At 51.8% G+C, this 16,919-nt stretch overlaps 2 protein-coding genes across 34 annotated transcripts in view; both read left to right on the top strand.

The window, feature by feature from the left end:
• Positions 1 to 16,919, top strand: part of TK2 (thymidine kinase 2) — a 1,024,677-nt gene that overhangs the window by 184,386 nt on the left and 823,372 nt on the right. The gene's annotated exons all lie outside the window — the stretch shown is intronic.
• ZDHHC1 (zinc finger DHHC-type containing 1) overlaps positions 1 to 16,919 on the top strand; it is a 21,577-nt gene extending 4,658 nt beyond the window's left edge. For 2 of the 33 annotated variants that reach the window (XM_013998265.3, XM_084960065.1), the window contains 11 exons: positions 1,342 to 1,388; positions 3,284 to 3,526; positions 9,578 to 9,753; positions 11,654 to 11,755; positions 12,168 to 12,292; positions 12,393 to 12,551; positions 12,825 to 12,937; positions 15,721 to 15,803; positions 16,037 to 16,130; positions 16,263 to 16,341; positions 16,451 to 16,919. In XM_013998265.3, coding sequence (XP_013853719.2) covers positions 3,284 to 3,526; positions 9,578 to 9,753; positions 11,654 to 11,755; positions 12,168 to 12,292; positions 12,393 to 12,551; positions 12,825 to 12,937; positions 15,721 to 15,803; positions 16,037 to 16,130; positions 16,263 to 16,341; positions 16,451 to 16,734 — 1,458 coding nt within the window. In that variant the 5' untranslated portion in view covers positions 1,342 to 1,388 and the 3' untranslated portion in view covers positions 16,735 to 16,919. Of the gene's footprint in view, positions 1 to 1,341; positions 1,389 to 3,134; positions 3,527 to 7,227; positions 7,451 to 9,577; positions 10,698 to 11,052; positions 11,756 to 12,167; positions 12,293 to 12,392; positions 12,552 to 12,824; positions 12,938 to 15,559; positions 15,846 to 16,036; positions 16,131 to 16,262; positions 16,342 to 16,450 lie in introns of those variants that run through there. The other 31 variants (XM_084960070.1, XM_084960071.1, XR_014805765.1 and 28 more) reach the window with 30 other exon arrangements.

Genomic DNA, 16,919 nt, shown 5'->3' with positions numbered 1-16,919 from the left:
GTGCTTAAGCTTACTCACCTGGCCTCCTAGGATCACCTTGTTAATGAACTGAAGTCAGGTCTGCTTGCCCAATGTGCAGAAAAGCCAATCTACTGACACTGAGCTGTGGTGAAGGAAAGTAGAGCATTTATTACAGGGTGCCAAGCAAGGGAGTGGGAGACAAGCCTTAGGTCCACTCTAACTTGAGTTAGGATTATTGTTTTTTTCTTTCTTTCTTTTTTTTTTAAGGGAAGAACAAAGAGGCTTGAATTAATCATCATCTTGTGACATTTTTGTGACATTTCTTAATCATAGTTTCAGGAGTCAGAATGCCTCTAGTTTATGATTCTCTGACCAGATGGTCCATGACCTGGAGATCTGTTAGCTCATTTTGCCCTGGAGAAGCAACCTGAGTCTGTACCTTAATGATGACATCAATAGTAGCAATTTTAGTACATGAATGATGTTATCGACAACAGCAGTTTAGTACATTAACGATGTTATCAACAACAGCACTTTTAGTCATATGACTCTGGTTGTTTAGTGTTCAGTTAGCACAGCATTGAGGTCGGAGGGAACTAGAAAGGAAATAAAGTTTTGGATAGACAGATTAATTATAATCTCAGTAAAGGAATTCAGTTTTAGGGGGACTTGGTTTCAACCTGGGATCTGACCCTGAAGCTTCCCAGGGCTCACCTCTCTCTCTCTCTCTCTCTCTCTGGATCTTGCTCTCTGACTCCAAACTCATCTACTCTTTGTTCTGCCAACTGAATGGTTGACCCTTGCAAGACTGCCAAAATACCCATTCTTCAATCTGGAGAGATGAGGACACCCCAGAGGGCTATTTTAACTTTAATCATAATGTCTTCCATTTAAGGAGCATTTATATATCAAGGCTTTATCTACAGTGTTGCTGATTTGTACACAGCCCTAGGTAGGCATCCCTACCTCTCTTTTCCAGATGAAGAAACTCGGGCCACTCAGCTAATAAGTCCAGAACCAGGACTTGAATCTAGACCCTTCAAAGCTGGGCTCTTTTTTACCTTTTATTCCTTTTTACTAAAGACAAACCAAATGACCAAAGGATTCCAGTTGAATCTCTGGAGAAAAGTAGGGTCATTCCATTTAATTTTGAGATGAGGCTACTCAGATACTCCAGGTTTGGTTTCAGGAGGCTCTGGGCCTTGGGTGGGATGAAGGGCAGAGTGGCTGAGTTGAATGTCTGGCCGGGGAGCTGGGGGCAGGGGATATAGGTGCCTGGTGGCTGTGCAGATTGAAGGTAGGGCAGAAAAGGCCAGATGATCTTTTTGAGTAAGTCAAGTTTCCATACCACTACTGTGCCTACCTTTCCTTTTATTTCAGATGTTTTCAAGTCAGCAAACATTTACTGAGCACCTACTGTGTACAAGGTATGTTCTGGGTACTTGGCGAGGGGTGGGGGGAGGTGAATAAATCCACAGTACCTTTGCTACTCTTAGCTACTCTTAGGGGGAGCTGGCTTAACAGGAGGTCAGACATGGAGATGGCAAAGTGACTTGCCCAATAAAGACAGTGCGAGGGGGCCCCCTGACTCACTTGGGGCATCAGGGAAAGCTTCCTGGATGAGGTGATACTCGCAGTGGGCTCTGAAATTCAAGTCACATTTTGTTGGGTTGAGAACTGAGGAAGACATTTCAGGCAGATGTGATGAGGGGCAGAGGGGTGTGCCATACCCTTTGGCTTTATCAGACTTCCTGACCCACAGGCATGGGCTCCTGAAAGAATAGTCCAGCTGTCAGGGTTTTGTTTCCAGCTCCTGACCTTCTCTCCAAGAGCTCTGAGGTGGCCTGTCTATCCAAGTGGGAACTGCCTGCCCAGACTCTGGTCTCACCTCGGGCCCAGAAGATGGGCTCATAATGACAGGCCCATCTTGCCTGCCCTGCATCTATCTTTGTTTTTTGTTTTTTGGTCTCTTTTTTGCTATTTCTTGGGCCACTCCCGCGGCATATGGAGGTTCCCAGGCTAGGGGTCGAATCGGAGCTGTAGCCACTGGCCTACGCCAGAACCACAGCAAGGTGGGATCCGAGCCGTGTCTGCAACCTACACCACAGCTCATGGCAACGCTGGATCCTTAACCCACTGAGCAAGGGCAGGGACCGAACCCGCAACCTCATGGTTCCTAGTCAGATTCGTTAACCACTGCGCCACGACGGGAACTCCCCTGCATCTGTCTTTGACTAACCTTGTCAGTTCTTGGACTAAAAGGGATGGTGGGATTGGGGTGGAGGAGTGCTGCCATCTGGTGGTTTGGCTCTGACCAAAACCTGTCTTTCCCTGAGCTCCTTCAAGTGAGTCAAAGGCATCAGCTCACCTTTCTGTTCTCACTGCACCAGGCTCAGAAAAACATGGTCATTTCTGTTGCTGGAAGGAACCAATGAGAAATTCTCCCCTCTCTCTTGTGTGCTGGCCTCTTTCCAGCCAAGAATCCCAGGCAGCTCATCTGAGACACAGAGATGGTTCAGGATCCCCTAGTCCTTAAAGGGATTATGTGCTTGCAGAGAGACAGAAGATAGACCCCTCTTCTGAGTACTCCCACTCCCTGTTTCCCTTAGCAAAGGGAAGGGGGGCCCTCTCTGACACTTGCATTTGGGCCTCAGGACAGAGGTGACTAATCCTACCAGAATCAGCGTGTGTTCTCATCACTCTGTTCCCAGCCCGATATTGTTACCAGATGAGAACATGTCTTATTGGGTTTAACTTTGATGGCTGTGGAGACAGAGCATTTTGTTATTTATTTATTTATTTAGTCTTTTTAGGGCCACACCAGAGGCATATGGAGGTTCCCAGGCTAGGGGTCCAATTGGAGCTGAAGCCACCGGCCTATGCCACAGCCACAGCAACACAAGATCCGAGCCACATCTGCAACCTATACCACAGCTCACTACAACACTGGATCCTTAACCCACTGAGTGAGGCCAGGGATCGAACCTTCATCCTCATGGATACTAGTCAGATTCGTTTCTGCTGGGCCACAACGGGAACTCCAGACAGAGCATTTAGAGTAACAGGCAGTCACCCCCTGTCCTGAATAAACCCTGGACCCTTCTAAGCTCTGGGGCTTAGAGAGCAGCACTCTCCTGCCGCCTTCCCCCACTGCCAGGGTCCTCATGCCAGGGCCCTGGATTCTCCTGCAGAGTAGCTGGGAGATAGCTCCACATCCCAGCCTGTTCCCCCTCTGCTGAGACCTGGCTGCCGACATGGGGTTCTGGGCTCCAGCTCCAGCCTCCTCAGGCTAATGCTCTCTCTACTCTTTCTCCCTCTGGAGATGAACATCTGCAACAAGCCCTCTAACAAGACAGCCCCTGAGAAGAGTGTGTGGACAGCGCCTGCACAGGCCAGCGGACCCTCCCCGGAGCTGCAGGGCCAACGGTCCCGCCGGAATGGGTGGAGCTGGCCCCCTCACCCACTCCAGATTGTGGCCTGGCTGCTGTACCTCTTCTTTGCTGTGATTGGCTTTGGGGTCCTTGTTCCCCTTCTGCCTCACCACTGGGTGCCTGCTGGCTATGCTGTATCCTTGGGAAAATGTGGGATTGGTACATGGAAGTGTGGGGGCAATGGATGGAGGGACATAGGAGAGACTCGAAGCTGGGCTCCAGAGCCTCAGAGAATGGAGATGGGCCTAGTCTCTGCCCAGGGGGAACAAGCTGCCTGCTGTGTGGCTTCTCCCTATTCTGGCCCCTCTGCCTGACTGGGTGAAGGAAAAAACCTAATGAACCTTGGAGCATTTAAAGCCCCACACAGGAGTTCCTTGGTGGCCTAGTGGTTAAGGACTTGGCATTGTCACTACTGTAGCTTGGGTTTAATCCCTGGCCTGGAAACTTTTGTGGCAAAAAAAAAAAAAAAAAAAAAAACAAAGAAAGAAAGAAAGCCCCACACAGATGGGAACTGCATCAACTGAGGTACCAGAAGAGTAGTTTCAGAAGAGAATCTTAAAGCTGTCTTTAAGCTAATTGTGTCCAGAGCTTGATAAGGGATAAAAGAGAGTAATTGTTCCATTTATGAAATAATTTTTCACTTTTTGGAAAGACCCCTGGTAGAATTATTTTATATAGTAAGTTTCCCTAGTACGTTTAAGATGTGGCTTTATTTACAGAGATTATTATGCTGTGCCCAGGACTTTTTAGGAGCTCCTTGATTTTATAAATCAGATCCTTTTAGGGTAGGGTTGAATTAACAAGAGGAGGGATAACAATACCCTGGAGGATCCCAGGAACAGTGGCAAACATGACTTGCCTGAGCTTAGTGATGTGACCACCCCAGCCCTGGCCACAATCCCCAGGAGCAGAGGATGTGGCCGTAAGGCTGGGAGATTGAGGTGCAGTATGTGGTCATGTACCCTAGAGCAGCGAGTGCCCATGAGAGTGTGCCCTGGCATATGTGGTTCATAGTGATGATTCCTGGGCCTCTGGTGGGAGGTGGCCTATGGTGAGCTAAAGGAGTTAGCAGGGAAGAATGTGAAAGTCTCAGGCATAGAGTCAGTACCTGAGCTTGGTCCCAACTTAGCCCTTTCAGGGCTGCACAAGGCTGAGCAGCTTCTGCCGGCTCTCCATGTCTCAGCCTCCTCCTCTACCTGACAGGAAGAGTCTTGCCTACTTTCCAGGCAGGGGACAAGGAGCACACAAGGATGTGTGTGTGTGAGCACCTGAATGTATGAGCCATGAATGTGAGCATGCTCTTTTGGGAAACCATAGAGCCCTGGGCTGATATGTGACAAAGGCAGGTGGTGGAGAAAGAGTCTAGAGAAGGTTGTTGGTCTCAGATGCCAGCAGTGTTGCTGAGAAGCTTCCTGGTTCACTAGGGCCCAGGGCATAATCATCAACTCTGTATGAAAACTACTAGATTTTCTCTGAGGTGACCAACCGGGCTTAGTTAGTGCTATTAAGTAGAATGCTTCATGGAACATTTCTCCTGTGATCTAGAATAGGTACCCTACTTGCTCGGGACTACTTGGATTTCTATCATCAGGGTACCTGGGATTAAACTACAAGGTTTGGAGTGAGTAGAATTAGAACAAATAACAATAAACACGACTAACATTTGTTGAGCACTTACCTGTGCCAGGCACTGTGCCAACCTCTGTACATGGATGATCTCATTCAGTCCTCATGATTTCTAAGGAAGGTGTTCTCCCCTAAAAGAAAATTGGGGGAGTTCCCATCATGCTCAACGGTTAACGAATCTGACTAGCATCCATGAGGATGCTGGTTCAATCCCTGGCCTCACTCAGTGGGTTAGGATCTGGTGTTGCTGTGAGCTGTGGTATAGGTTGCAGACACAGCTTGGATCCAGTGTTGCTGTGGTGTAAACTGGCGGTTACAGCTCCAATTGGACCCCCTAGCCTGGGGACCTCCATATGCCTCGGGTGTGGCCCTAAAAAGACAAAATAAATAAATAAATAAAGCTGGAAAAAATTAAACAACAATAAAGAAAGAAATTGGGGCTCAGAGAGGTTAAATGACTTCCTGAGGTCACATAGCTGGTGCCCAGTGAGGCCAGAAGTCTTCTCAGGCAGCCTGACTCTAAGGCAGTGGAATGGCTTGAGGGTTTTGTCCTCTCCATATTCATTGCTTTGGGCAATACTGGAGGCTCATAGAACCACCTGGTCTGGTACTCCCATTTCCAGGCTAGAATGGGTCTCTGTTCTCCACCTTCTTTCTATAGGCTCCTTTGGGGTCTCCTGAGGAATGAGGCAGGGTAATGGTGTGTGCCAAGAACCTACCTTGTGCCTAGAACTGACCTGGACCCTAGAGTTGCAAAGATGAGAAAACAGGGCCCCAGCTCTGGGTGCTCAGCTTCTACTAGAGGGAAGCCATGTAGATTGGAAATCCTCACATGGGAAGTATAGGGTAGGGGCTCATACAGCAGACCAGGTGCAGGAGGATCGCCATTCAGACCAACACCACCACCGGCCCAGATGCACACCTGTTGCTCTTAGCTCCCCTCCTTCCCTCCTCCTGGCCTCTCTAGGTACTCTTAGTTCCACCTCTTTCCTTTATCACCTATATCCAGTCAGTTATCAAATCCTGTTGATTTTACCTTTAAAAAGCTATCATAGGATGTTCCCATGCGGTACAGCTGGTTAAGGATCCAGCATTGCCACAGCTGTGGTACTGGCCACAGCTGTGGTTCGGGTTCGATCCCTGGCTCAGGAACTTCCACATACCGTGGGCGCAGCCAAATAAAGAGTTATTATATTTGCTCTTTTTTTTCTCCCCACTGCCTCTCTTACCTAGATGACCATTTTATTTCCAAACACATGCTCTCGCATTGGCCAGTCCATCTATATCCCTGCTGTCAGAATGCCTTTTCAAAAAACAAATATAATAAAGTTACTCCCCAGCTTAACACCCTCTAATGGCTTCTTCCTGCCTTAAGTTTCAAGATGCTCAAGGCTTTCCCTATTCTGGACTCTGCCCATCTCCCAAGCATCTTCTTACATTATTTCCTCTTTTGTTCTCTGTTGTGACAACACTGTTCTCTGCCTAGAAGCTCCTGGCTTCTGTTTCCTCCTTAATGCCCAGCTAAGTGAGAAATCAAGAATTAGTAGTCCAGGGAGTTCCTCTCATGGCTCAGTGGTAACGAATCCGACTAGAAACCATGAGGTTGCAGGTTTGATCCCTGGCCTCGCTCAGTGGGTTGAGGATCCAGCGTTGCCTTGCCGTGAGCTGTGGTGTAGATTGCAGACGCGGCTTGGATCCCGAGTTGCTGTGGCTATGGCGTAGGCCAGCAGCTGTAGCTCCGATTAGACCCCTAGCCTGGGAACTTCCATATGCCATGGGAGTGGCCCCCCAAAAGGCAAAAAGACCAAAAAAAAAAAAAAAAAAAGAAAAAAAAAGAAAAGAATAAACAAACCCAACAAAGAATTAGTAGTCCAGGAGTTCCTGTCATGGCTCAGTGGTTAATGAACTTGACTAGCATCCATAAGGATGCAGGTTCAATCCCTGGCCTTGCTCAGTGGGTTAAGGATCTGGCATTGCCATGAGCTGAGGTGTAGGTTGCAGACACGGCTCAGATCCTGAGTTGCTGTGGCTGTGGCTACAGTGCCGATTCAACCCCTAGCCTGGGAACCTCCTCCATATGCCATGGGTGCAGCCCTAAAAAAAAAAAAAAAAAAAAAAAGTCCATGGGCCAGTTTGGCCTACAGATTTTTTAATTTTTAATTTTAATTTTTTTATTTTTATTTTTTGTCTTTTTGCCTTTGTGCCACAGCCACAGCAACTCCAGATCTGAGCCACATCTGTGACCTACACCACAGCTCACGGCAACACCAGATCCTTAACCCACTGAGTGAGGCCAGGGATCAAACCCGCAGCCTCATGGTTCCTAGTCGGATTCGTTAACCACTGAGCCACGATGGGAACTCTGGCCTACAGATTTTTTTAAATTGAGGGATAATGAACACACAAATGGGTTTATTTTAAGTGGTCCTTTGGTAGGTACATTTAAAAAATTATTTCCTTGTCAACATTTTTTGCTTGTCTTTTTTTTCTTTCCTAGGGCCACTTCCCTCGGCATATGGAGATTCTCAGGCTAGGGGTCGAATTGGAGCTGTAGCCGCCGGCCTATGCCAGAGCCACAGCAATGCCAGATCCGAGCTGCGTCTGCGACCTACACCACAGCTCACGGCAACGCTGGATCCTTAATCCACTGAGGGAGTCCAGGGATCGAACCTGCAACCTCATGGTTCCTAGTCGGATTCATGAACCACTGCACCATGATGGGAACTCCTCCTTGTCAACATTTTAAAGATGAGATGCCACATACATTCAGACACAAATCCACACAAATCCAGATTTCTGGTTCCTTTTGAAAAGCCAGAACTTGGTGACATGGGCCCACTTTCTTTCATGGCAGCAATGAGCTGACCTGGAACCACATATTAGCCACCTCTCTAGTTGGGACTCTCCTTGCTCCCAGTACCCACCCAGGCCCCCTTTTGTCTTTAAATTATCTGCCAGGTTTCTGTTATCTGTTATTCTCCAAGTCTCAGCTAAGCCAATACTTCTTCAGGGAAGCTTTCTGGATCCCTTCAGACTAGATGAGGTCACCCAGTCACAAACTCACATAGTCCCATGAACTTTCTACATTGCAGTCAACCACTATTTGATTAACATCCGTGTTTCCCACCAGACTGTAGGCTCTTCCGAGTTAGGGACCAACTTGCTCTTGCCATAACCGTCAGTGCCTGGCATAGAGAAAGACCTCAGTAAACAGTTGAATGAATGGACCAGGGTGGTGGGGGTGGGAAAAGTGTTGAAGCAGGCAGGAAACTAAATGTTTGCCCATATTTAGTGTGTCTGAAGAGAGGCTGTGAATGGTGAGGAGTAGTGGTTGGTGATACTAAAAAGAGAGGTTTGAGAGGAGCCAGAGCAAAAAGGGCCTTGACATTGAGCTAAAGAATAAACTTTAGTTGAGAGCCATTGAGAGCCACTGCCAGAGTTAAGCAGTCAAGGGTTTAGATTTAAGCTTTTCAGAGCTCTGAAAAGGACCAAGTACAGAGTAGACTGAAGAGGACCTAGATAGGAGAAGCAGAGTTGGGAAACTATGGAATAACCCAGGCAAGAGGTGAGAGTTTGACCCACAGCCAAGGCCAAGGAGCTGGAGAGATTGTGGTGGGCCATGAGATCATATCTTTCAGTTCTGGTACAGCATGTTAGAGTGGAGCCTGGCCTGCATACATGTAGAGAAATTTGGCTGCTGGGAAGAGGAAGAAAAGAGAAAAGGAGGTTGGATAGCTATGGACGGAGGATAAATGATAGAAGCATGTTGTCTGCTTGGCTAGCGAGAGGATGGAGTGTGGATGGCTGCCTGGTGGAATCAATTAGTGAGTTTTTACATATTCAGTTTGCAGCAAGTTGTCAGCATAATTGTCTCCAGCATATGGTCCAGTTGCTGAGCAGATCCTAGAATATTTGTATTTCACCTCCACAAATTAGCTGTGCTGCCCTTGGCCGGCCCCTGAACACGTTAGGCCATCCCAGACATTCAGCCCCAGTGCTCCAATTACCTGGACTCTAGGTTGAGGAGGCAATGGGTATATGAGGCGCTATCTGCTGATGATTCTGCAGCTGACCTGGCTGCTGAGAGAGGATGGCTGCTTCTTTCTCAGAGCTGACCTCCTGTGAAAGCAAGATAAACAAGCTTAGAACTCATGTTTTGGATCCTTTAATTTTAGAAGATGATCTCTTTCAGTCTCATTTCACCATTTAGAATCTAAAACCTGATCAGATTCTGAGGTAGGATCATCTAGGGCCTGTGCCAGGCCTGGAACAGTGAGGCCAGGGCCCTATAATTGGGCTCCTTGGCAGCAGCAGGCAGTGCTGGCTTGTGTGCTCCATTACCAGATGGCCCCTCTGCTCTTCTTTCTGGGGCACAGGTATGCTAAAGAGGTCTGACCAGCATGCTCTTGGGGGACTGGAGGTAGGAAGTGGTTGGAGGTAGGTACAGAGTCTCTGCACCGGGGAGTCACATGGAGGTAGAGAGCAGTTCTCTGGCCACAGGAAGCAGGGGTGGGGTCTCAGTAAGCAGTGTGGAGTGAGTCTTTAACCTGCTGGGCCAGTGCATGGGCGCCATCTTTGCTGGCCACCTCGTGGTGCACCTGACTGCTGTTTCCATCGATCCAGCAGATGCCAACGTGCGGGACAAGAGCTATGCAGGGCCCCTGCCCATCTTCAACCGCAGCCAACACGCACACGTCATTGAAGACCTGCATTGCAACTTGTGTGACGTGGATGTGTGAGTGCACTTGGATTGGGTGTGTGTAGCCAGTGAGTGTGCTCCAGAAACTTCCAGCAGGAGCTCAAGGCAGACAGGGGCATGTCCAGGCTTTATAGTCATCCTAAAGCCTCAAGCCCTCATGTTTCACACAGTCAAGAATCTTGATGGAGTGACAGATTGGGTGAAGGAGAAGGTGAAGAGAACGTGACTGAAAACAGATGAGGAATAGCATCTCCAGCAGTTAAAGCAGGAAACACTTGGCACTGCCACAAGCATTTCTAATGACTAACTCTGCCAGTAACTGCCCCCGTTCTCTCACAAGCATTCCCAGGTAGGGGCAGGGAAGGGAACTAAACTTGAGTACTTACATGTGGTAAGTGCTTATGAACAACCACCCTGCAGTGTGGGAAATGTCTTTCTCACTTCACAGAGGAGGAAGAGCCCAATGTTGAGGAAGGCTGAGCAGGAGTTCTCGTTGTGGCTCAGGTTAAGGAGTGGATATTTGTCTCTATGAGGATACAGGTTCGATCCCTGGCCTTGCTTAGTAGCTTAAGAATCCAGCATTGCCACAAGCTGCAGCTTAGGTCATAGATGTGGCTTGGATCCAGCATTGCCATGGCAATGGCTTAAACCTAAGCTGCAGTTCAGATTTGACCTCTAGTCTAGGAGCTTCCATATGCCACAAGTGTGGCTGTAAAAAAAAAAGGGGGGGTGGTGCTGAGTGGTCTGAGGTTGGTCATATGGCTATTGGGCAGCAGAGCCAGATTCATAGCCTAACCTGCCTTGCCCAGAGCTGATGCTGTTATCCTTGCTTATGCATTAAGGAATCTGAGGCCCAGAGAGGCCAAGTGACTTGCTCCAGGTCACACTGAGGAGTCAGAATGTACAGAACCCATACCATTGGCTGGTCTAGACTGTCTCCCTAGGCTCCTCGCTAGAGCATCCCCATCTCCTAACCTCAGGTAAGGGATCAGGGATGGGAGTATGTATGGTTCAAGGCCAGCTCCACACTCTAATCTTAAGACCCAGGCAGCCAGTCGAAGGCGTTCTGCCTCTAGGACAAAGAAAGAGCCAATGGCCTTAAGTCGCTGAGGACTTTGGCATTAGACCATCATTTCCTTCACTAGACACTAGTCAGGGCCTTGTTCCTAGGTGGATGCCCTGGCAGTTGCTGCCCGTTCCAGGGCTCCATTCTGATCTGGGGAGGTGGGTGGAAACTTATTCTTTCACTCTCCTCTGGGCTATTCTGGCCCCTCCCGGGGCAAGGAGACTAGCTTGCATTCCTAATGTGGCCTCACCTTATCTGACCCTCTGCAGTGAACTGCCTAGGGCTCACCAGGATGTCAGCTCGCTCCTCTTCCTTGGGATTAATCCAGACAGACTGGAGTTTTCTGGAAGAATGACAGTAAAATTCCCATAGTCTGGCAGAGAAACAGGGACTCAAAAAAATGGGGAAGTCGGGAAGAGCAATGCAGGCCCTGGGCCCTACAGCCTTGCTGTCTTCTGCTCCCTCGCCCCACACCTGCATTGTCTCTTGGCTGGGCACAGAGGTCCTTGATTGGAAAGAAAACCCCATTTTGTTTCACACCACCATCACCCGGGCGCACCGTCCCAGAGTGGGACAGTATAATGCCGTCCTCCTCCTCTTCCCACAGCTGGGTACACCTCCCCTCCCCCTCCCCAGCCCCTCCTTCCTGCTTCTCCGTGGCTTCGGAAACGCTGCGGCCTCCAGGTGCCCCGCGCCCCGCAGTGCCGCCCACCAGAGGGCGCGCGCGCTCCCTGTAGACTTGCTCCGCTAACCATATAGGCGCCTGGTGGGTAACCCGCTCCAAACATCGACCTCGCACCCTCGCAGCCAGGCCGGGCAGCAAAGGGAGGGATGAACTGGCAACTGCTCTGTGCCTCCTCCCCACCGCAGGAGTGCTCGTTCCAAGCACTGCAGCGCCTGCAACAAGTGCGTGTGCGGCTTCGACCACCACTGCAAGTGGCTCAACAACTGCGTGGGCGAGAGGAACTACTGGTGAGAGAGCTAGGCCCGGGCCACGGGGGTGCCTGAGGTTGTGTCTGTGTATGAGTTAGGGGCCTTGAACCTGCATATGGGTTGGGGAGAGGATGGTGGTACTTGGACGGACCCCTACCCAGGTGTGTGTTAGTGGGTGCTGGTCTGAGGGTGATGATCCCAGTCGATGGCTGCCCCCTGGATGGCTGAGAATAGCCTTGGGATCTTTCTCCTGCTGGCCCAGGGAAAGGTGGGGAGGCTATTGGGGTGGCCACCCATCTTCACCTTTGCCCTAAGCCTTTGGTTTTGTGAGGAGTTAGGGCTGTGAGGTCAGAGGCCCAGCACCCCGTCCCAGTCACTGGCCTTCCCGAGTTCTGGGCCCTTACCCAGATGGAGCACCTGGGTGCTGACAGCTGCCCATGGTTGGGCCCAGGCTCTTTCTACACAGTGTGGCATCTGCCTTACTGGGTGTCCTGCTCCTCGTGCTGGTGGCCACTTATGTCTTTGTGGAGTTCTTTGTCAACCCCATGCGGCTGCGTACCAACCGCCACTTCGAAGGTCAGTCTGGGCTCCAGGCCCACTCCCACCCCCCAACCCTGGGTCTTTTCTGGTCACTGGCCACAGCCTTGGTTGAGCACAGTCTACCCGTACCTTGCAGTCCTGAAGAATCACACAGATGTGTGGTTCATGTTCCTGCCTGCTGCCCCTGTGAAGACCCAGGCTCCTGCCATCCTGGCTCTGGCTGCCCTACTCATCCTTCTGGGCCTGCTCTCCACAGCTTTGCTCGGCCACCTGCTCTGTTTCCACATTTATCTCAGTGAGTGCCCCCAGCCCTTGCCCCACATATACACTCACACTTGCCTCGCAGGGGATGGGGTTTCCTATGCTGCAGGAGGGTACCCAGTTTCGGTTGTGGAGCTCTGAAACTATGCCCCTCTCCAGTGCTGGCTCTTTAATGGTGACCTGGATTCACTCCAAGGCTTAGTGTATATGGGTCAATAGTTTCAGCCTGTGACTGGGTAGCCCCTCACCTTCTGAACTCCACAAAGTCCCTTTTCCATTGCACTGAACCCTCTCTTCACCTCCTCAGTGTGGCACAAGCTCACCACCTATGAGTACATTGTGCAGCATCGTCCGCCACAGGAGGCAAAGGGGTCCCACAGGGAGCTCGAATCATGTCCCCCCAAGATGCGGCCCATTCAGGTATAGAAATGGCCCACAGGGCTGAGGGAGTGGGAGATGGGGCCTGGGTGTGGGAGGAGTGGTGGACTGTGCAGCAAGTAACCAATGACAAGTCAGGGCAAAGGGAAGCAGATCTGGAATAGCAGCTGGGGGGGAGGGGCGGGAGCCAGAGGCAGCAGGGACAAGGGCAAGCCTATACTAAGCATGTGCCTGCTTGCTCAAGCTAGAGGGAGCCTTGTGTTTCCCAGACCCCACGTATGCACCTGTCCAGGCTCCCGGCATGTGCTGGAGGGCACAGACCATGAGAGCCTGGAAGTGGGCAGTTTGGGGCTGCAGGAAAGAGAGGGATGGACCAGTGACTGGGTCTCCAGGAAGGAGCCATCTGTTCTCTACCTGTGACCCTGAGCCCTTATACTCATTACCCTGTTTAAATCTTGAAACAGCCCATGAGGCAGGTAATGCTACCATATGTTGAAGATGAAAATATTGAGACCAAGAAAGGTAGAACAAGCTGGGTCTGGGAAGAGTTAGGGTCTCTTCAGGAATCCTTCAGCCCAGGCTCGGGCCTGGCCTGCCCAGCTGCTGACCAGCCTATCCCCATTCCCACGCCTTGTGGCTTCCTGAGGTCAGCATCTGGGGGTGGGGGTAGTCCAGTCCTTGTAGACCCCAGGGACTAAGAAGGCAGGGGGCCCAGCAGGCCTTGTTAGGAAGGCTGAGGGCTGGATCTCAAGTCCTCATGGTAACTGGACACAAACATAGGCTGGTGGGCGGATTGGGGGAAGGCTTAGGACCCCGCCTCTCCTGTTCTCATTGCCAAGAGTGGGCCAGGCTGCAAAGCCTGGGTAGGCCTGGGGGAGTTCAGGCTGTTAGTGGAGACCTCCTGCCACACCGTTGCATATCTGCCCTAGTGCTGGGCACTGAACTCATGTAAGCAGTGGCATCATCCTTGTCCCCACTTCACAGAGGAGACTGAGGCTCGGAGAGGCACGCAGGAGACTTTCTCAAGATTCACAGCTAGTGCCCATTGAGGGAGGGCTGGCCCAGGATTGCCTGGGTTTAAAGGCTTAGGGCCCCTATCCTGCAGTCATTGCCTGCCTAGGCTTTGGAGCCAGATGTGCCAGCAGCAAGGGTATTTAATATCATCTGCAAATGACCTGAGGGAGACTTCCCTAGGGGAGAAGGGATGTGTTTGTTCCATTGTACAGAGGAGAGCTGAAGCTGAGAGGTACCCTGTACCTTCAGGACTGTGCAGGTTTTGAAGGTCTTTAAGGGAGAATTGTAGGGACAGCTGTGATGAGGGGAGGAGGATTTAAATAGGGACACCCCCAAACTTCACCAGCTGGCTAGGGCCTGGCTCTTGTCCCATTCTGGCCCCTCAGGCTTCTGAGACCATCCTCTACTGCTGCTCTGCCCTCTGCTGTACCCTTCTAGAAGCCAGGGGCACTAGGGTAGGCTTTGGCCCTCTCTCCTAGGCCTTGGAAGGGTGCTGAGTACACCTTAGTAAAGAGGAAATGTGTAGGGGAAGGATTACCTTGACATCTCAGTCTTTGTGAAGGCCTTTGACTCTTCCTCCCTAAAGGGCCAGCCTGAGCAGACATTGGCCATGGGACTTGCCTGTGGGTTCATACTCTGCGTCTGTGTAGCCAGCCTATGACCAGCTGGGCTCTGTTCCCCAGATTTGCCAAGGCCACCCCACAGTCAGCCTCCCCACCCCCACCCTGAGCAGGAATGCGGGAGGGGCCCCATTTTGGAGCCGTTGCCCCCAAACATAGGCTTGTTTTAGAGACGGTGTTGCTGTTACAGTGTCATTTCTGCATTAGTCAGGACGCCTGAGTCTCCATGGAAACGACTGCCAAGCAGGCGACAGCTGTCCTCCAGTTCCCTCCCCTCAGCCTAATGGGGGCGGGGCCTTGTCATCCTGGCTCCACCCGACACCCTCTGCTAGGCTCCCTTCTCTGGCTGTTTTTCCTGGCTTTTGTTTCCTCACCTGCAATCCTCTAGGGCACAGCGGGGGCTGGGTGCTGGGATGCAAACCTAGGGCATCTTGCTACCTCCTGGCCTCAGACTCCTTGACTTTCTGGGGTTGGGTCTACCACTCCTATGGTCACTGTGAAGATCAGCAACTAAAGAAGACAGAACTTGCCCGTAAGCATGGTGCCAGGTGGGGCTGTGGCACTGTTTTTTTCCACCACCTAGTTGCCTTCCCTTTCTGAGTATGAGTTGGGGAGACCGCTCGTTCCCCCCACCCCCACCCCACTCCACACCAGCAGCTGAGATTGTGGCTTTTGCTCTGAGGACTCAGCTCCAAGGGAGCCATGGATCTCTGCTCGCAGCTTGCAGCTTCGGGTGTACACCTGGGTGTGTAAACTGCCAAATCTCCCAACTAGGGAAAAAACAAAAACAAAAACGATTCAGAGATTGAGGCCCTGGGAGGAGTCAGGAGCTGAGGAGGGCCTCTTTGAGTTCCTCTTCCCTCCAACCCCACTTGGCCAGAACAGCCCAGACTGGGTGCTTTGGACCCATGAAGCTGGAGGCTTCCTGGAGGAGGTGGAGTTCAGCCAAATGAAGTGAGGCGAATGGTGGGGATGGGGTAAGGTACCAAGTAGGTGTTTTAAACCTCACTCTGCCTTGGGGTTTTTCCAGCATAGCTGGGAAGCCTGAAGGACAGCCCTAGACCTCTGTTCCCAGACCTCCTACAGAGTCCAGTGAGGGGGTGTTGTGTCCAAGATGAAGTGGGCGCAGGACCTAGAAGGCCCTGGACCCACACCTGGCCTCCAAGTCTCCCTCACCCCCACCTTCCCCAGGATACAGAGTTCTACATGCGGACCTTCGGTCATGTGCGCCCAGAGCCCCCTGGCCAGGCCAGGCTTGCCGCAGTGAATGCCAAGTGAGTGCGACCTGGGCGTGTGCCACCTCACATCTCCCTTTGGTATGTCAGGGCCACCCAAGGTGGGAGAAAGGGGTTAGGCCAAGGCCAAGACACAGGTCTTGGTCCAGCCCAACATGGACAGATCAGTGCTGCTTTCCAGCTAGGAAGGGAGGCTTATTTTAGAACCTCCATCAGGGTGGGATTTGAAGGAACAACATCCTTCAGCACTTATCTTCTCACTTCCCCATCAGCCCCTCCGGGTTTCTTGCCACCCACGGCCAAGTGGAGCCTCCACCACCCTCCTCCCCAGAGACCCTCGCTTTGCCCCCCCGGATCCAATCCCAGGTAGGGGGAACTGTGTTGGGCCCCTGTTCCGGTGGAAGGGGACGGGAAAGAAGCCTTTACCCCCATCCACTCCTCCACTTTTGGAGATGTGAAGTCTGGGGAAGGAGTACTCAGGCTCCCCCATCTCTGCAGAAAAAGAGGAAGCGGCGCATGTATAAGGTGCCTACCTCTGGGACCTCGGACCGGGAGCCTCCGTTGCCCAGGTTACCGGGTGAGCACCCCTGCCTGACCAAATCCTGCTGGGGAGCCCCGAGGGAAAGAAAAGTAGGGCCCTAAGCGAGTCGCAGCTTCTGGTCTCATGTTCTCTTCTAACCCTGCAGGGCCCCGGACCCCAGGCCGTCACTCCAGCTCGTCGTCGGATTCCGCGGACGCCAGCCCTGTACACACCTCTGGGCCTGCGGCTGCCTACCACTCGGCGTCAGCCGAGTCCATGGACGAGATTCCGGTGGCTCAGACGCGCCTAGGCAGCGCCGCTCTGGCCGCCGGAGTGGTCAGGGACCGAGGGTCTGGACTGGCGCTGCAGGCGCTTGCGTCAGCCGCTTTCGTGAGCCGGAGCAGCGGCAAGCCCGGGGCTCGGGGCAGCCCGGAGGCTCGTCTGGTGTAGCTGGGCAGAGAATTAGGATGGCAGAGGAGCGGCGGCACCGACTCTCTATGCAACAACCCCACCCCGCCGCAACGAGTGCACTTTAGGGATCCCTAGGGCCGGCAGGATCGGCCTCCTCCCCCACGACTCAGTAATACCCGTCCCACCAGCGATGATGCTCCAATAAACTTTTTTTATGCTTTTGC

Source organism: Sus scrofa, chromosome 6 (genome assembly GCF_054392235.1).
Source record: "Sus scrofa isolate SSC_HxYL_T2T_F1_AM1 chromosome 6, Sscrofa_HxYL_maternal_Yorkshire_Landrace_v2.0, whole genome shotgun sequence".
Classification (NCBI taxonomy): Eukaryota; Metazoa; Chordata; class Mammalia; order Artiodactyla; family Suidae; genus Sus; species Sus scrofa.
This window is presented reverse-complemented; position numbering and strand designations above follow the sequence as displayed.